Source organism: Oncorhynchus keta, chromosome 14 (assembly GCF_023373465.1).
Source record: "Oncorhynchus keta strain PuntledgeMale-10-30-2019 chromosome 14, Oket_V2, whole genome shotgun sequence".
Classification (NCBI taxonomy): domain Eukaryota; kingdom Metazoa; phylum Chordata; class Actinopteri; order Salmoniformes; family Salmonidae; genus Oncorhynchus; species Oncorhynchus keta.
In genome coordinates, this window is record NC_068434.1 from 76,178,091 (window position 1) to 76,198,223 (window position 20,133).

At 43.4% G+C, this 20,133-nt stretch overlaps 2 protein-coding genes across 2 annotated transcripts in view; both read left to right on the forward strand.

Moving 5' to 3' along the window:
- Positions 1–7,468: 7,468 nt before the first annotated feature.
- Positions 7,469–12,692, forward strand: LOC118370891 (wee1-like protein kinase 1-A). Its single transcript, XM_035756116.2, has 10 exons — positions 7,469–8,393; positions 8,686–8,897; positions 9,408–9,474; positions 9,586–9,758; positions 9,873–10,141; positions 10,235–10,324; positions 10,434–10,519; positions 10,600–10,770; positions 10,982–11,127; positions 11,351–12,692. The coding sequence occupies exons 1-10, from the start codon at positions 7,950–7,952 to the stop codon at positions 11,502–11,504; spliced, it is 1,812 nt and encodes a 603-aa protein (XP_035612009.2). The 5' UTR covers positions 7,469–7,949; the 3' UTR covers positions 11,505–12,692.
- Positions 12,693–13,054: 362 nt separating this feature from the next.
- Positions 13,055–20,133, forward strand: part of LOC118370892 (switch-associated protein 70-like) — a 29,638-nt gene continuing 22,559 nt past the window's right edge. Inside the window, exons 1-7 of the mRNA XM_035756117.2 lie at positions 13,055–13,220; positions 14,759–14,899; positions 16,734–16,907; positions 17,041–17,268; positions 17,530–17,676; positions 19,059–19,167; positions 19,387–19,568. Coding sequence (XP_035612010.1) covers positions 13,122–13,220; positions 14,759–14,899; positions 16,734–16,907; positions 17,041–17,268; positions 17,530–17,676; positions 19,059–19,167; positions 19,387–19,568 — 1,080 coding nt within the window. The 5' untranslated portion in view covers positions 13,055–13,121. The remainder of the gene's footprint in view (positions 13,221–14,758; positions 14,900–16,733; positions 16,908–17,040; positions 17,269–17,529; positions 17,677–19,058; positions 19,168–19,386; positions 19,569–20,133) is intronic.

Here is a 20,133-nt window from a genome sequence, read left to right on the forward strand (position 1 = left end):
CCAAGATCACACCTCGGATTAGAAGATTTTTTTCTACAACAAACACCCCACATGACCAACATCTCCGTTATTTGCAAGAGGAAGCGGCGCAGGAACAGAGGACAAAGAGCCGGATGCCTGGTCAGGACTCAGAAGGCGACTGGGAAAGCTGCCGTTACCGTCAATACTACTCGCCAACATGCAATCATTGGACAGTACATTAGACGAGGTACGATCACGAATATCATACCAACGGGACATCAAAAACTGTAATATCCTATGTTTCACAGAATCGTTGCTGAATGACGACATGGATATTCAGCTAGCGGGATATACGCTGCACCGGCAAGATATAACAGCACACTCTGGTAAGACGGGGGGGGGGGTCTGTGCATATTTGTAAACAACAGCTGGTGCTCGAAATCTAAGGAAGTCTCTAGATTTTGCTCGCCTGAAGTAGAGTATATTGTGATAAATTGCAGGCCACACTACTTGCCTAGAGTTTTCAGCTATACTTTTTGTGGCTGTCTATTTACCACCACAGACAGATGCTGTCAATAAGACCGCACTCCGTCAGCTGTATAAATAAGCAAACAGGAAACCACTCAACCAGAGGCGGTACTCCTAGTGGCCGGAGATTTTAATGCAGGGAAATTTAAATCAGTTCTACCAAGTTTCTATCAACATGTTAAATGTGCAACCAGGCAGAAAAAAATTCTAGATCACCTGTACTCCACACACAGAGACGTGTACAAAGCTCACTCTCGCCCTCCATTTGGTAAATCCAACCACAACTCTATCCTCCTGATTCCTGCTTACAAGCAAAAATGAAAGCAGGAAGCAACAGTGACTCGGTATATCAAAAAGTGGTCAGATGAAGCAGATGCTAAACTACAGGACTGTTTTGCTATCACAGACGGGAACATGTTCCAGGATTCTTCCGATGGCATTGAGGAGTACACCACATCAGTCACTGGCTTTATCAATAAGTGCATCGAGGACGTCGTCCCCACAGTGACTGTACGTACATAACCCAACCAGAAGCAATGGATTACAGGCAACATTCGCACTGAGCTAAACGGTAGAGCTGCCGCTTTCAAGGTGCGGGACTCTAACCCGGAAGCTTCCAAGAAATCCTGCTATGCCCTGCGACAAACCATCAAACAGGCAAAGCGTCAACACGGCTAAGTTTGAATCATACTACACCGGCTCCGACGCTCGTCTTATGTGGCAGGGCTTGCAAACTATTACAGACTACAAAGGCAAGCACAGCTGCGAGCTGCCCGGTGACACAAGCCAACCAGACGAGCTAAATCACTTCTATGCTCGCTTCGAGGCAAGCAACACTGAGGCATGCATGAGAGCATCAGCTGTTCCTGACGACTGTGTGATCACACTCTCCGTAGCCAACGTGAGTAAGACCGTTAAACTGGTCAACATACACAAGGCTGCATGGCCAGACGGATTACCAGGACGTGTGTTCCAGGCATGTGCTGACCAACTGGCAGGTGTCTTCACTGACATTTTCAACATGTACCTGAATGAGTCTGTAATACCAACATGTTTCAAGCAGACCACCATAGTCCCTGTGCCCAAGATCACAAAGGCAACCTGCCTAAATGACTACAGAACCGTAGCACTCACGTCCTTAGCCATGAAGTGCTTTGAAAGGTTGGTTATGGCTCACAACACCATTATCCCAGAAACCCTAGACTCACTCCAATTTGTATACCGGCTTAAGAGATCCACAGATGATGCAATCTCTATTGCACTCCACACTGCCCTTTCCCACCTGGAGAAAAGGAACACTTATGTGAGAATGCTATTCATTGACTACAGCTCAGCATTCAACACCATAGTACCCTCAAAGCTCATCACCAAGTTAAGGATCCTGGGACGAAACACCTCCCTCTGCAACTGGATCCTGGACTTCCTGACGGGCTGATGTGCCATGCTGATCCTCAACACTGGAGCTCCACAGGGTGCGTGCTCAGTCCACTCCTGTACTCCCTGTTCACTCACGACTGCATGGCCAGGCATGACTCCAACACCATAAAGTTTGCAGACAACACAAAAGTGGTAGGCCTGATCACAGACAACAACGAGACAGCCTATTGGGAGGAGGTCAGAGACCTGGCCGTGTGGTGCCAGAATAATAACCTATCTCTCAACGTAACCAAGACTAAGGAGATGATTGTGGACTACAGGACAAGGAGGACCATTCTCATCGACGGGGCTGTAATGGAACCGGTTGAGAGCTTCAAGTTCCTCAGTGTCCACATCAACAACAAACTAGAATGGTCCAAACACACCAAGACAGTCGTAAAGAGTTCACGACAAAGCCTATTCCCCCTCAGGAAACTCAGGAACCTGAGATCCTCAAAAGGTTCTACAGCTGCAACATCGAGAGCATGCTGACTGGTTACATCACTGCCTGGTACGGCAATTGCTCGGCCTCTTGCTTGACGTACGGCAATTGCTCGGCGTACGGCCCAGAACATCACTGGGGCAAAGCTGCCTGCCATCCAGGACCTCTTCACCAGGCGGTGTCAGTGGAAGGCCCTAAATATTGTCAAAGACCACAGCCACCCCAGTCATAGAATGTTCTCTCGCCCCTCCAAAGCCTCTTTTTACGCTGCTGCTACTCTGTTTTTCATATATGCATAGTCACTTTAACTATACAGTGGGGCAAAAAAGTATTTACTCAGCCACCAATTGTGCAAGTTCTCCCACTTAAAAAGATGAGAGGCCTGTAAGTTTCATCATAAGTACACTTCAACTATGACTGACAAAATGAGGAAAAAAATCCAGAAAATCACATTGTAGGATATTTAATGAATTTATTTGCAAATTATGGTGGAAAATACATATTTGGTCACCTACAAACAAGCAAGATTTCTGGCTCTCACAGACCTGTAACTTCTTCTTTAAGAGGCTCCTCTGTCCTCCACTCGTTACCTGTATTAATGGCACCTGTTTGAACTTGTTATCAGTATAAATGACACCTGTCCACAATCTCAAACAGTCACACTCCAAACTCCACTATGGCCAAGACAAAAGAGCTGTCAAAGGACACCAGAAACAAAATTGTAGACCTGCACCAGGCTGGGAAGACTGAATCTGCAATAGGTAAGCAGCTTGGTTTGAAGAAATCAACTGTGGGAGCAATTATTAGGAAATGGAAGACATACAAGACCACTGAGAATCTCCCTCGATCTGGGGCTCCACGCAAGATCTCACCCCGTGGGGTCAAAATGATCACAAGAACGGTGAGCAAAAATCCCAGAACCACACGGGGGGACCTAGTGAATGACCTGCAGAGAGCTGGGACCAAAGTAACAAAGCTTACCATCAGTAACACACTACGCTGCCAGGGACTCAAATCCTGCAGTGCCAGACGTGTCCCCCTGCTTAAGCCAGTACATGTCCAGGCCCGTCTGAAGTTTGCTAGAGAGCATTTGGATGATCCAGAAGAAGATTGGGAGAATGTCATATGGTCAGATGAAACCAAAATATAACTTTTTGGTTAAAAAAAAGACAAAGAATGCTGAGTTGCATCCAAAGAACACCATCCCTACTGTGAAGCATGGGGGTGGAAACATGCGTTGGGGCTGTTTTTCTGCAAAGGGACCAGGACGACTGATCCGTGTAACTGATCCTTTACACTGTAAAGGAAAGAATGAATGGGGCCATGCATCGTGAGATTTTGAGTGGAAACCTCCTTCCATCAGCAAGGGCATTGAAGATGAAACGTGGCTGGGTCTTTCAGCATGACAATGATCCCAAACACACCGCCCGGGCAACGAAGGAGTGGCTTCGTAAGAAGCATTTCATGGTCCTGGAGTGGCCTAACCAGTCTCCAGATCTCAACCCCATAGAAATTATTTGGAGGGAGTTGAAAGTCTGTGTTGCCCAGCAACAGCCCCAAAACATCACTGCTCTTGAGAAGATCTGCATGGAGGAATGGGCCAAAATACCAGCAACAGTGTGTGAAAACATTGTGAAGACTTACAGAAAACGTTTGACCTCTGTCATTGCCAACAAAGGGTATATAACAAAGTATTGAGAAACTTTTGTTATTGACCAAATACTTATTTTCCACCATAATTTGCAAATAAATTCATTAAAAACAATGTGATTTTTCTGGATTTTTTCCCCCTCATTTTGTCTGTCATAGTTGAAGTGTACCTATGATGAAGATTACAGGCCTCATATTTTTAAGTGGGAGAACTTGTACAATTGGTGGCTGACTAAATACTTTTTTGTCCCACTGTACATTCATGTACATACTAACTCAATTGGGCCGACCAACCAGTGCTCCTGCAGATTGGCTAACCTGGCTATCTGTATTGTGTCCCACCACCTGCCAACACCTGCCAACCTCTTTTACGCTACTGCTAGTCTCTGTTCATATATGTATAGTCACTTTAACCATATCTACATGTACACACTACCTCAATCAACCTGACTAATCGGTGTCTGTATGTAGTTTCGCTACTGTATATAGCCTGTTCTTTACCTAACTTGTTCACCTAATAGCTTTTTTGCACTATTGGTTTGAGCCTGTAAGTAAGCATTTCACTGTAAGGTCTACTACACCTGTTGTATTCAGCACACGTGACAAGTAAGCTTTGATTTGATATGCTCAAGGGCAATGAATTAAGCAAAAATTCCCTCAATCTCACACAAATTATCAAGGAACCCACCAGGTACAGCCCTAAATCCATAAACATGGGCACCCTCATAGATATTATCCTGACCAACTTGCCCTCCAAATACACCTCTGCTGTTTTCAATCAGGATCTCAGCGATCACTGCCTCATTGCCTGCATCCGCTATGACTCCGCGGTCAAACGACCACCCCTCATAACTGTCAAACGCTCCTTTAACACTTCTGCGACAGGCCTTTCTAATCGACCTGGCTCGGGTATCCTGGAAGGATATTGATCCCATCAGTTGAGGATGCCTGGTAGTTTAAAAAAAAAAGTAATTTCCTCACCATCTTAAATAAGCATGCCCCTTTCAAAAAATGTAGAACTAAGAAACAGATATAGCCATTGGTTCACTCCAGACCTGACTGTCCTTGACCAGCACAAAAACATCCTGTGGCGGACTGCAATAGCATCGACTAGTCCCCGCGATATGCAACTGTTCAGGGAGATCCGGAACCAATACACACAGTCAGTCAGGAAAGCAAAGGCTCGCTTTTTCAAACAGAAATTTGCATCCTGTAGCTCGAACTCCAAAAAGTTTTGGGACACTGTAAAGTCCACATGCAAGAAGAGCACCTCCTCCCAGCTGCCCACTGCACTGAGGCTAGGTAACACGGTCACCACCAATTTAATCCATGATAATTGAACATTTCAATACGCATTTCTGTACGGCTGGCATGCTTTCCTCCTGGCTACCCCAACCCCGGCCAACAGCTCCGCACCCCCCGCAGCTACTTGCCCAAGCCTTCCCAGCTTCTCCTTTACCCAAATCCAGATAGCAGATGTTCTGAAAGTGCTGTAAAACCTGGACCCGTACAAATCAGCTGGGCTAGATAATCTGGACCCTCTCTTTCTAAAATTATCCGCCGCCATTGTTGCAACCCCTATTACCAGTCTGTTCAATCTCTTTCGTATCGTCCGAGATCCCCAAAGATTGGAAAGCTGCCGCGGTCATCTCCCTCTTCAAAGGGGGTGACATTCTAGACCCAAACTGTTATAGACCTATATCCATCCTGCCCTGCCTTTCTAAAGTCTTCGAAAGCCAAGTTAAAAAACGGATCACTAACCATTTCGAATATCACCACGAATATTCTCCGCTGTGCAATCCGGTTTCCGAGCTGGTCACGGGTGCACCTCAGCCACGCTCAAGGTCCTAAACAATATCATAACCGCCATCGATATAAAACAGTACTGTGCAGCCGTCTTCATCGACCTGGCCAGTGCTTTCGACTCTGTCAATCACTGTATTCTTATCGGCAGACTCATTAGCCTTGGTTTCTCAAATGACTGCCTCGCCTGGGTCACCAACTACTTCGCAGACAGAGTTCAGTGTGAAATCGAAGGGCATGTTGTCCGGATCTCTGGCAGTCTCTATGGGGGTACCACAGGGTTCAATTCTCGGGACGACTCATTTCTCGGTATATATATCAACGATGTCGCTCTTGCTGCGGGTGATTCCCTGATCCACCTCTACGCAGACAACACCATTTTGTATACATCTGGCCTTTCTTTAGACACTGTGTTAAGTAACCTCCAAACAAGCTTCAACGCCATACAACACTTCTTCTGTGGCCTCCGACTGCTCTTAAACGCTAGTAAAACCAAATGCATGCTTTTCAACCGTTCGCTGCCCGCACCCACCTGCCGACTAGCATCACTACTCTGGACGGTTCTGACCTAGAATATGTGGACAACTACAAATACCTAGGTGTCTTGCTAGCCTGTAAACTCTCCTTCCAGACTCATATTAAGCATCTCCAATCCAAAATCAAATCTAGAATCAGCTTTCTATTTCGCAACAAAGTCTCCACTCACTCCGCCAAACTTACCCTAGTAAAACTGACTATCCTATCGATCCTTGACCTCGGCGATAGCTTCCAATATTCTACTCAGCAAATTGGATGCAGTCTCACAGTCATCAGTTTTGTTACCAAAGCCCCTTATACCACCCACCACTGCTACCTGTATGCTCTAGTCGGCTGGCCCCCGTTACATATTCGTCGCCAGACCCACTGGTTCCAGATCATCTATAAGCCTATGCTAGGTAAAACTCTGCCTTATCTCAGCTCACTGGTCACGATAACAACACCCACCCGTAGCACATGCTCCAGCAGGTATATCTCACTGGTCATCCCCAAAGCCAACACCTCCTTTGGCTGCCTTTCCTTCCAGTTCTCTGCTGCCAGTGACTGGAACGACCTGCAAAAATCGCTGAAGCTGGAGATTTCTATTTCCCTCACTAACTTTAAACGTCAGCTATCTGAGCAGCTAACCTATCGCTGCAGCTGTACATAGTCCATCGGTAAATAGCCCAACCAATCTACCTACCTCATCCCCATATTGTTTTTATTGACTTTTCTACTCTTTTGCACACCAGTATCTCTACTTGCACATCATCATCTGCTTATCTATCACTCCAGTGTTAATCTGCTAAATTGTAATTACTTCGCTACTATGGCCTATTTATTGCCTTACCACTGTATATACTCTTTTTTTTATATTGTTATTGACTGTATGCTTGTTTATTCCATGTGTAACTCTTGTTTGTGTCGCACTGTTTTGTTTTATCTTGGCCAGGTCGTAGTTGTAAATGAGAACTTGTTCTCAACTAGCTTACCTGGTGAAATAAAAAAAAGTACAGTACAGTACAATGAGGACAAATTAAGAGCCTCCAAGGTTAAAAAAAAAAAAAGATTCAAATCGCCCAAGTGACATTTGTCAAATATCCATTTTCTGACGAAAAACTTTTTTTCGGAGGAAGTAACGCCCACGTTTCAAAATGCAGGAATGTGTTCTCATTGGTTGAAGAGTGGAAGAAATTTAGGTTGGAATAATTCTATCAACGGTCGTAGGAAGCGGAGCAGGACAAATTGTGACAATATTTCAGGTTAACAAACAGTCGAATGGAGTATTTTGACATCTAGATGTGTCTAAATTAATGATTGTTTTTTTTTGTAGTAAATAAGCGCCCAGCATAATCGTTCGTTTGCCAGTACGGTGTTCTGCGCCTCATGGAACGAAGCTAAGGTGTTACAGTAGCTAGCTAACCTCTAACGTATTTGCTAGGCTAGTGAGCGAACGTTAGCTAATTTATTTAGCCACGTCATTTTGGATTACAAATTGACTCAACATTGTAGCGCCATGGGCACACGGATGTCAAGATACTCGGGATAATTTGAAAACGATTTAGTTAGCTAGCCACTTTAACGCAATAGCCAACGTTACTGTTTCTGGGAAGTGATACGTGTCAGTTGCCGAATGTTCGTCGGTATGTCCCCGAAGATGGGACCTATTCGACAGAGACTAGACTTCAACCAGAGTGACGGAGAGGACGACGGCAACAACAGCATTGGAGCCGAGTCGAGTCTCGCCGAAATGGACTCCCCGGTGCTATCGCCGAGACACAACTCCAACTTAAACCAAGCCGTCTGTAACGGCACCACGAAGACAGCTACCGCGGAGGATCGCGTTGAACATTGGGATGAGGGATTTGGATGTCTTTTCCCCCTAAAATCACCAGGGACTGACTTGATGAGGGGGTCCCCTTCTCTGAGTGAAGGGTCCCGGCCCTACTATAACAGCTCGTCCCCGGAGTTTTCCGACAATCAGGATGGAAGCTCTCCCATTCCAGATTGTCCCGACACACTGCCCCATAAAACCTTCAGGAAACTCCGACTATTTGATGTCCCCCACACACCTAAGGTGGGTTAACTACAGTAACATGTTATTGTTCTCAAATTATTCTATCAGATCCACAATGTAAAATCAAATGAACGTTTTAAAGTTTTCAGCCAGAGAACCAGCCACTGTGCAAGATGACTATTTCTGGCTTCAACATGCTTGAACATGATTATTTTACCATTTTTTTAAGTCAATGGCATAGTTTTCCCTGAATCATTGATTTCCTTGACTTGTTTTCCATATTTGTATGGATGACCCTCACCAACCATACATGTTATTCTTATCTAATGCAATGTTTTGTTTTCTCTTTCAGAGTTTGTTGTCCAGAGCAGTGGCCACAGGATCCACAGTCTGCCGGCTAGGAATAGGTGTCTACGTGAATAGGGACTCAACAGGAAGACCGCACACAGACAGCAGGAGTAGACATGCACCCATGATCAACATCAATCCATTCACCCCTGACTCATTACTGATCCAGGCAGCAATGTTACAAAGGAACAACAGAAAGAGATCACACAGGAATGAGTAAGAGAAGCACATTGTACTGATGTCATTATTTACCAGGTGTGACATTGGGATTTTGTGGGTGTGGGACTTAGTTTCTACTGACCTCAAACAAACTCAATTTCCTCTTTATACTCTCCCCTATCCTAAGGTAGTTGTGGAACTCCTGTTTGTCAAAACCATTTTATAAAAGTAATTGCAGTTAGTGTTGTAAAGTAGATCAGATTTTACTACCATGCCACAACTCCTCAAGTTCTTCTTTATGACTTACAACAACAAAAATAAGCATCTTAGAATTGGGAGATTGGTATTTCTGTCTGTGTCAATGGAGCATGGCCTATTCTTAGTTGACAATAGATTCAGACATGCTTCTAGATCTAGTGTGCAATTAATCGGTTGACTATTGCATGCTTGTTGGCAGCAACCCAAAGCCATGTGGTTACTAACAATGTACACTTGTAGGGATTGTCTGCCCTCCAGTGGTTGGAAGGTTATATAACACATTTAGTTTACCTTCCTTTATCTCTAAAGCTCATGTGGAGAGGACATGGAAGCCAGTGATGCAGAGTGTGAAGAGGACATCATTCCACCATCAAAGGTATATTTTTGTAATCACAATGATACTTTTATTACCCGCCCACCACCCACACACACACACTGAAATTTTACTTTAGATAAGTGTCTAAGCAACTCTGTCCTTTTCTTGCAGAGAATGACTCTTCTGGATAGCAACATGATATCAAGATATGCCACAGAGTTTCATGAGCTGGAGAAGATAGGATCTGGGGAGTTTGGCTCTGTCTTCAAATGTGTGAAAAGACTCGATGGCTGCATCTATGCCATCAAACGCTCAAAGAAGCCCCTCGCTGGATCTGTAGACGAGTAAGAGAATCCCATGGATTTTGAAAAACTGACAATCCAAGTGTACATTTAAATGACTCATTGACCTTAATGCCATGCCATTTTTGTGCTAATATTGTGTTCTGTTTTCCGCAGACAGAATGCACTCCGGGAGGTGTATGCCCACGCGGTCTTGGGGCAGCACCCCCATGTAGTGAGGTACTTCTCTGCCTGGTCAGAGGACGACCACATGCTCATACAGAATGAGTACTGTAATGGCGGCACACTGGCAGACGTGGTCTCAGAGAACTACAGAACCATGTGCTTCTTCTCTGAGCTGGACCTCAAGGACCTTCTCCTTCAGGTGGCCCGTGGACTGAAGTACATTCACTCCACCTCTCTGGTTCACATGGACATCAAGCCAAGTAAGTAGCTGTAGAGTTTTGGATACAGCTAAGCTATTGAAATCATTTAGAATATTTAAATATTTAAAGCTTGCTGTGCTTTACTTTTCTCAGGTAACATCTTCTTATCCCGGAAGACTGTGGTGTGTGTCGATGAATTTGACGATGAGGAAGGACCAAATAGAAATGTTGTTTACAAAATAGGTACTTTAAAAAATAAAATTAAAAAATGATCATGCAAATGTAACAAGCTAATAATTGAGTGTACTTGTTGACCAGGCAGCTGGATTCTGTTTTTGTATTTTTCCCCCAGGTGATCTTGGCCATGTGACCAGAATGGACAATCCTCAAGTTGAAGAAGGGGACAGCAGGTACCTGGTCAATGAAGTCTTACAAGAGGTAATTGGATAACTCCTCCCCCATACCACCTCATTTGTTAAATTATCCAAAATCATGTATTGGACCAATGTGTTTTTCAGGACTATAGAAACCTCACCGGGGCAGATATCTTTGCCCTAGCACTGACTGTGGTCAGTGCCTCAGGAGCTGAACCACTCCCAACCAATGGTGACAAGTGGCATGACATCAGACAAGGAAAACTACCTGCGATACCTCAAGTGCTCTCACAGGAATTCCCAAGTTTACTGAAGGTTTGACTAGAAACGACCAGGGGTGCTTCCCAAATGGTACACTTTCCCTACATTGTGTACATATTTGACCTGAGCCCTATGGGACCTGGTCAAAAGTAGTGCACTATAAAGGGTTTAGGGTGCAGTGTTTCATTCTGTAATGGTTGTTTGTGTGCAGGACAGGCAGTAGTAATGTTTAATTAGTGGTATTAATGAATTCTGTGTGCTGCAGTTGATGATCCACCCTGACCCTGCCAGTAGGCCGTCTGCGTCTTCCCTCACCAAGCATCCCGTCCTCCTCACTGCCTCCCGCATGAGCGCTGACCAGCTCCGCGTGGAACTCAACGCAGAGAAGTTCAAAAATGCGCTACTGCAGAAGTACGTACCCTCTTCATATGTCATGGCTCAAGGCTTCCATTCCTTTTTCACGTATCATATCCTAAGTATAAATGTTAGAGAGAATACTACGACAGTGTTTGTTTTGTGAAATAGACATGATGATACCTACTCTTTAATGATTCAGGAATCCATTTCAGATGTAATTAGTATTTTCTTGGTATTTATGAATGGCTTCTCTAACAATGTGCTTGTCCTCGTGCAGGGAGCTGAAAAAGGCCCAGCAAGCCAAAGTAGCTGCAGAGGAGAAGTTTCTGATCTCAGATAGGGTCCTGACGCGCTCCACCCTCCGGTCCAGCAGGAGCTCCAGGCTCATCGGCAAGAAGATGAACCGCTCAGTCAGCCTGACCATCTACTGAGCGGGCCAACTGCCAACCCAAATGGGTATCAGACTGAGTCATATTCACTAGGCACGACATGGAAGAAAAAAAAACAGGCCAAAACAGAGGGGGACTACCTGAAATTGTCCAATTAGAAATGCTTGTTTTCTGTTGCAAAATTTCTTGCTACCTTGTGCGCTAATGAAAACAACCCTGGTTGCACTCAGTAGTGTACTGGGAAGGCCTCCCTAGGCAGACATAGAGAGATGGGCTTCAGAGTGTACAAACCGACTATTATAGTTCTTACTGTTTGGTACTTGGAAAGGGTTAGTAAGACAATGGACCAAATTTATTTGATCCTAAAGAGTGAAAGGGTTGTTACCTTCCCAAGCACTTGGCATGTTCTGGCAATTGGTATTACATAACATAGCTGATTTTTGTTTTTAATGGAATGTGGGAGCATGCTAGAACATTCTGTTGCCAGTGTGCGGGTTTGGGATGGTGTGATACAAATTTGCACTTTACAGTCTATTATACCTGATTTCAGGTAGTGGAACTGGATCATTGACTAGGAATGATTCAATGAGCACTTTGAACTTGCCATATGCAAACTGTTTGGCTCATGGCGCTTGCAATGCCAGGGTTGTGGGATCGATTCCCACGTGTGACCAGTATGAAAATGTATGCACTCACTACTGTAAGTCGCTCTGTGTAAGAGCGTCTACTAAATGTAAAAATGCATACTGCTGCTATATGTTTGTCTTGAACGTTAGTGGAGTTCAGTGAATTTGTAAATTCAATTCAGATGTTTAGAATAGTTTCAGTAATCAATCTCTTCTGTAAAACATGGCATTTCAATGTGTTGCATCTGTAACACATTTCCTATCTGAAGTTCAGTTATGTATTGAGTTGTTTAAGATGTTTTACTCATGTACATTTTTCATGAGTCATTCAATCGTGTGTGATGCAGTTGGTCAAAGTGGATCATTGTGTCAAGCCCCTGTGTCATTTATTTTATATATGATGCATGGAGCCACTGAAGAATTGTTTTAGTAAAGTCAGTATTTTCTTCTGTTCAAAACCCATCAGAACTATAGCATTATTGAGCAATTTACATTTTCTCATGTTTTAGAATGATGTTATTATGCATCATGTAGATAATTTTGACAGCTATTGGTTTCATGTTACTTGTTCCAAGTTAAATAAATTCACTCCCGATAATATGGATACCTTGGAATTGTCAAATGTTTTTGGATGAATGTTGCTCTAAAAGAATAAACTGGGACTACACATGAGTCTGTGTGATGGACTAGTTATCTAATGAAAACAGGTAAATGAGAGATGGTGGTCTTTCAGATTTTACAAACTTTTTTAAATGTAGTTTATTGTGAAGTTGATCGTCTACTATGCAACATGTTTGTTCATTGTTGGGACATTTTTTATTAAGCAGTTTGGTCTATTAACCGTTTACTCTTCACAATTGAATACTGATGAAAGCGCAACGCGTTCGAAAACTGCGCTATCTGGTGCTACCATAGTCATTGGATGATGCGGTCTCATTTTCCTGCTGCGACACACGATCACGTGACTGTATGTATCAGTGTCTGATAAAATTGCAGTTTTACCTAGACTTCGAGCGCACTAGGGGCTACGAACATGGGACTACTACGAGATGAACTTCTGAAGTCAATATGGCACGCATTCACAGCCTTGGACGTGGATCAAAGTGGGAAAGTGTCCAAATCACAGCTTAAGGTAGGCTTTAAATCGTAGCTAGTAGGCCTACAGTATTATTCCATAATGAAGTTTTAAATAATGTTTGCTCAAAAAACGAAATTTAGATTAATTCTGACATTAGAATATTTTCTCATGTTGCTGATCCGAATATCAGACACAAACAAAAAGTTCTGATCAGTTGGATAAAATATTTGACAATGTATCTGAGATCTTAATTTTAATTCAGTGTAAACTACTTTTATGTGCTGCTTCGCTTCCCTCACTATAGTGAATTTTGTGTCAACTGCCAAGTGATAATTCAGTCGGCAACATCGACAGCAAAGTAGAGACACATTTCTGCTGTTCCTCAGCTCACAGGCTACTCAGTTTCTGCTTATATCAGAAGTATTTTCTCTTACTCGTGTGTCTAACTTTTTCGCACAAAAAAACAGGAATAACAATGGTTCTGTGGAAATAACCATTGGTGATTGACAGATACCCATGAATGTGGGACATGCGTGCCTGATGATAATCTTGCTTTACACACGATATTTTGTCATTTGGACAGAATCTAACGTAAGATTGTTGAGATTTTAAAAGGCAATGGGCACTGCTTTGGAAGGGTAGGTATTGTTTTCCTGTCTGGGTCTGTCGGGTGGTCTGTGTACCAGCCAGGCTCTGATTAAGACACTACACTCAGCATTTACCGACCTCAACGTCTTTTGGATTTCTTTTTTTGGTCCGTTTTTTGGTGCTGTCTGGATTGACTGTATTTTGTGGGTGTTTTTTTGGTGCAGTCCAGACCGGGCTTGATTTCAACTTCCAAGGACGTTGATTTTTGGTCCGGACCGAACCAAATCTGAACCAATCACAGACGTAAAAACATACTTTCGACATCCAGAAAATAAGTATTTTCGATGTCTGGAAAATATGCCTTCACCTTTCATTCAGCACCTAAATTCAACCTGAGCTATCACAACACTGCATAGAGAACATCCTGACTTGCCCGGAAATGTTGTCAACCATCCATTGTTAATATTATTTTTCAAACAGTCCAGTCTGTTCCTTTGTCTAGATTATGGATGTTCGTGAGTGGCTTATTCATAAATATCATAAGATTTATTTTGATATATTTACTTCACTCTACATCTCAACAGGGACCTTTTCAACACACTTTTTGTAGATGTTTCCAGGAAGGAACAGAAGTAATGCTTGGGCAGCAATGCTTGAACTGACAGCAACACATGCTTAGTCATGCATGTCAATGTGATCTTAGACTAAACAGAGATCCTTTTGAAAAATCACCATGTAATTGTGTTTATGGGAGCATGATGCCCACTTGTATGAGTTTTTTTTTTATATCCCTTAAACACCCCAATATTACTGTAACATCTCTCTACTATGCCCAGTGAATACCAACAGTATGGCAGTAACCTCGCCCCCAGACTCATTGTGCATAGCCTGTATAAAATGCTTCTGAGCATTGGGGGGTACCTGGTGAATGATATTACTACGACATTACTATGACGGCAACGGTTTCCCTGACTGCATGATCTGATCTGACTGTGGCTCTACAGGTGCTCTCTCATAACCTGTGCACTGTGATGAAGATACCCCATGACCCAGTCGCCCTGGAGCAGCACTTTAAGGATGATGATGAGGGCCCTGTGTCCAACCAGGGCTACATGCCCTACCTCAATAGATTCATACTGGACAAGGTGAGCAGTAAGAGATTTGTTTATGCTCTTTCCAACTCCATTGCTCATTGTCATGCCAAGTGGTGCAAGCGGTCTAAGTGGGCTCCCGAGTGGCGCAGTGGTCTTAGACACTGCATATCAGTGCTAGAGGCGTCACTACAGATTCTGGTTTGATCCTGGGCTGTATCACAACCGGGGAGGGTTTGGCCGGGGTAGACCATCATTGTAAAATAAGAATTTGATCTTAACTGACTTAAATAAATAAATTCACAAGGAGTTGGCAGACTTTAAATCAAAGTTGATTTGATTTGATCATAGTTTAAAAGATGTTGTAGCGAGTGCAGCAAAATGTGAATGTTACGAGCTCCTAACAATGCTGCAGTAAAATGTCAAACCGACATTGCACTAAGGCTTCTGAGCACCTGCATCATCCTGTCTCCTCACTTCAGTGGGTCTGTTAGTGGAGGGCTCTGGGATGTTGGGTCCATAGAAATAGAACCACTAGAATGTACATAGCCCCTAGGTCGACAGATCCCTCAGCATGAGGTGTAACTGTGGAGTGCTGCATCCCCATAGTGGATGATAAGACTTCATGGGAAGTGTTTTATGTGTGCCTTTTAGAAACATTGTTTAAGGCAATGCTTTTCTGTATATAACGTTCCTCGCTCATAATATGATGAGTGTTATTTCTATTTTCAGAGTTTATCTTAGTTTCTAAGATATGCATGTCACCCATATTATGCATGTCAACCATATTAAAATGTATTGGTTTTTGAGAAATAAATGGAGCAAGCAGGATCTGTTTGACCTTGAACAAGGCTGCCATTGTTATGGTATGTCTACTGTGTGAGTTGCAGAATCTTTCTGTTTCACAGCCATCAAGGAGGTGTGAGACCCACCATTGTTAGTTATCGAAAGAAAAAACCATGTGTGCTGAAAATTACTGCAATGAGTGCAAGAAAATATAGGCTTCGTTTCAGAAGAAACGTCCATTAAGCTCACATCAGCTACTCACATTTCATCCTGTGTTATACATAGCATTTAGAAGTGAAGGGTTAAAACGCACACTACTACAGATAGATTCCAGAACATGATGATTGCATGATGCAGAGTCTTTGGTTTTCGCTGAGTCTGTTTTCTTGAAAAGCTTCACAATCTGATTGGTAAACACCTTGTTTTTACACGTATTGCAGGGGTTCTCAAACTTTTTGTGGCCGGGGACCCTTTTGTGATAGCAAATTTATAGAGACCGACTCATAATCAGAACACAACTCGAGTGAAATAAAACAAATAGCATACAAGGAGTTTTATTATGACTTCGGCAGTGCATGGGAAGTAACATTTTAAAGGCCCATCTATTGGCATCGGAGAGATAATAATTACTCATGTCTTTTTTAATATTCAAGCAGTCAGCCATTGGTAATGAATGCACTTACTTTGTAAACACCAGTGATAAAGCAAGAAGTGATCTTCAATGTTTTTGTCCTCAGTTCTCTAGTTGGCAGACCATCAGATATAGCCCACATCTGTAGACTTGCAGGGCTTGCCAACTGTTTCCATAGCAATAACACCAACACTGATGTCAATTAGTAAACTGCTTTAGTCCTAGCGCTATTTGTACTTGGGGGGCTATTTCTTTGCCTTTCTCCTCCGGAATCTGACTTGAATTAAAATGAAGCGACGAAGAACATTATGTTTGTACTTCACATCCTGTGGGCTAAAACGTAGGGCAGAGAAATATTAGGCTACCACTGACTCTTTCTAATCTTATTGCCCTTACTTACAGTATGTTGAAGAAAAATAGGGAAGTTGTTCTGTTTTGTGTAAATGTTGGCTTTGTTTATGTTAATTACAGGTTAGGGATAACTTTGACATACTGGAGTTCAACAATGTGTGCTGGACACTGTGTTTCAAGAAAAACATCAACATGAGCCATCTTCTCATCTCCAACGATGATGCCTTCAAGGTCTGGTGCATCTTCAACTTCCTGTCTGAAGACAGGTACCCACTGGTCATCATCACAGAGGAAGTGAGAGACAAGGCAACACCTTTAATAAACATACATATCTTATTATTTTAGCTGTAATTATGCTCTTCCAGGTAAAATGATTCCCATTCATACCGCAGGACTGACTCACTGTGTCCTCTCCTCCCCCCTCCAGATTGAGTACTTCCTGCGGAAGCTGATGGAGGCCATGGGAGGCATTTGGAATCAGGAGAGGTTTGATGATTACAAGCTCATGTTGAACAGGAAGCAGCAATGCCTGATTGCCTGGGAGCTGATAGAGCTGGTTGGCATGGGCCACTTTAGTAAGGGCATGAACCGCCAGACCCTATCCATGGGCATCTCTGAGGTCTTCCAGGAGCTCATACTGGATGTTCTCAGACAGGTTCGCCTGCGGTACCCTCTCTCACTACACTTTATGCATCCCAAATGGGACCATATTCCCTGTATAGTGCAATACTTTTAACCAGAACTCATAGGGCTCTGTTCAAAAGTACTGCTGTAAATAGGGAATAGGGTGCCATTTAGGACACAGTGACTGTCTACTCTACACTGACCTCTGTCAGACCTCTGCTGGTGGTAACAATGATATAGATAAGATATTACAATCTTGATTGTGACAGATTCATGTATTTTTTTCCTGAAGGGCTACATGATGAAAAAAGGCCACAAAAGGAAAAATTGGACAGAGCGCTGGTTTGTGCTCGGACCAAACTCTATGTCATACTATGTGAGTGAGGACCTCACTGATAAGAAGGGGGACATTTCGCTGGACCGCAACTGTTGTGTGGAGGTAATAACAATGTATTATTCCATTGGTCACTCCTAATGCTATCATTTAACTCCTAAATAAATTGTGTGGAGCGTTGGAATGCATGCTAGCCCACTTTTGTTAACCAGCTTCCTTTGGCATTGTTAACCCATAGCCTACAATTTCTGCGGCCCCACGTAAATGTAATTAAAATTATAAAACAATCCTCATCAAAATCTATCTGTTTAAGTTAGAGATATCTGGGCTGCGTCTCAATCCACTGCAGCCATCAAAATCGCTCTTCCGCATCTATGTTGAAAGGTGGCAGGGCTAGAGCGGTGTTTGTCAGACCATGAGACATGCCGAAAAAACAGTGTTTTCACAAAAACGTCTGTCGCGTCCGCATTCCACTGATTTCAAAACTCGGTCCTCTAGAAAGTGGAGAGCAACACCTTTGCAGTTCGACTACATTATATATATTTTTTTAAAGCCACGTTAGAAAGGATTACCTACACATACAGTGGGGCAAAAAAGTATTTAGTCAGCCACCAATTGTGCAAGTTCTCCCACTTAAAAAGATGAGGCCTGTATTTGTCATCATAGGTACACTTCAACTATGACAGACAAAATTAGAGAAAAAAATCCAGAAAATCACATTGTAGGATTTTTTTATGAATTTATTTGCAAATTATGGTGGAAAATAAGTATTTGGTCACCTACAAACAAGCACGATTTCTGGCTCTCACAGACCTGTAACTTCTTCTTTAAGAGGCTCCTCTGCAACTCCCTTACGGACTCGGGAGAGTCGAAGGTCGAGAGCCGTGCGTCCTCTGAAACACAACCCAACTAAGCCGCACTGCTTCTTGACACAATGCCTACTTAACCTGGAAGCTAGCCGCACCAATGTTTCGAAGGAAACACCGTAACCCTGGCGACCGTGCCAGCGTGCACTGCGCCCGGCCGGCCACAGGAGTTGCTAGAGCGCAATTGGACAATGATACCCCCGCCGGCCAAACCCTCCCCGAACCCGTACGATGCTGGGCCAATTGTGTGCCGCCGCACGGGTCTCCCGGTCGCAGCCGGCTGCGACAGAGCCTATACTCGAACCCAGAATCTCTAGTGGCACAGCGAGCACTGCGATGCAGTGCCTTAGACCACTGCGCCACTCGGGAGGCCCACAGGTTTGTTATTAAGGCAAATGAAAGTTCACATGTTCCAGAAGGCATTTCTGCCAAAAAACGCATTGAGATTTTTTTTTAAAAAGTTTACGTTCAAATGGCTCACCTGTGAAGTAGTGACATGCAACACACGCCTAGTTTCCTGAAATGAATCACAAATTCAATGTTTCATCAAACTCTGGAGGGTTAATGGGATCGACACAAGGAAGTGTGCAGTGAGTGTGTGACGTCTTGTTCTCTCTGCAGTCTCTACCAGACAAGGAGGGGAAGAAATGCCTCTTTATAGTGAAGTGCAGCGACAAAAGCTTTGAGATCAGTGCATCGGATAAGAAGAGGAAACAAGAATGGATTCAAGGTAAAGTGACCAATCCCTCCCACCATCTTAACAGATTCTGTAAACAGCACAGCTTTTATCTCACCACATTAGGGTTTATTTTTAAATCTCAGAGTAACTTGTTCTCACATCGCTCTGTCCCAGCTGAGTGTTTATCAGGGTGTGGGGGCGCTGCAGTAGATAAAGCAGCCAGCCTTTCTTTATCTGACCCTCCTCTCCTCACTTCCCTTCCCTTCCCAGCCATCCAAACATGCATCCAGCTGCTGAGGTTGGGCCTACCCTCTCCGCACCTTGAGGCCAGGCTGCGGCGCAGGGAGCTCAGGCAGAAACAGCAGGCCGAACAGGGGGAGCTAGAGGAGAGGATGAGGCTGCTGCAGATAGCCAATGAAAACAAGCATAGACAACTGGAGTCCATGAGGAAGGTACTCTCTGTCTCTCTCGCTCTCTCTCTCTCTCTCTCTCTCTCCCTCCTCTGTCAATTCAAAGGGATTTATTGGCATGGGAAACATATATTTACATTGCCAAAGCAAGTGAAATAGATAATAATCAAAAGTGAAATAAAACATCTGAAATTAACAGTAAAATAATAGATACATTTCCAATGTTGGCTATGTACAGTGTTACAACAATGTGCAAATAATTGAAGTACAAAAGGGAAAGTAAATAAACATAAACACGGGTTGTATTTACAGTGGTTTTTGTGCTTCCCTGGTTGTCATTTTCTTGTGGCAACAGGACACAAATAATGCTGATGTGATGACACACAGTGGTATTTCACCTAATATATATGGGAGTTGATCAAAATGTAATTTATAATTCTTTGTGGGTCTGTGGGAAATATGTGTCTCTAATATGGTCATACATTTGGCTCGAGGTTAGAAAGTGCAGTTCACTTTCCATCTATTTTGTGGCCAATGTGCACATTCTCTCGAGAGCCAGGTCTGCCTACTTTATTTTATACCTTTATTTAACTAGGCAAGTCAGTTA

Bases quoted from the DNA above. Each gene is read 5' to 3' on its own strand.
- LOC118370891 (XM_035756116.2), top strand. From the start codon at position 7,950: ATGTTCGTCGGTATGTCCCCGAAGATGGGACCTATTCGACAGAGACTA. The intron at 10,142-10,234 runs GTAAGTAGCTGT...TACTTTTCTCAG, and splicing joins TCACATGGACATCAAGCCAA to GTAACATCTTCTTATCCCGG. The intron at 11,128-11,350 runs GTACGTACCCTC...GTCCTCGTGCAG, and splicing joins AAAAATGCGCTACTGCAGAA to GGAGCTGAAAAAGGCCCAGC.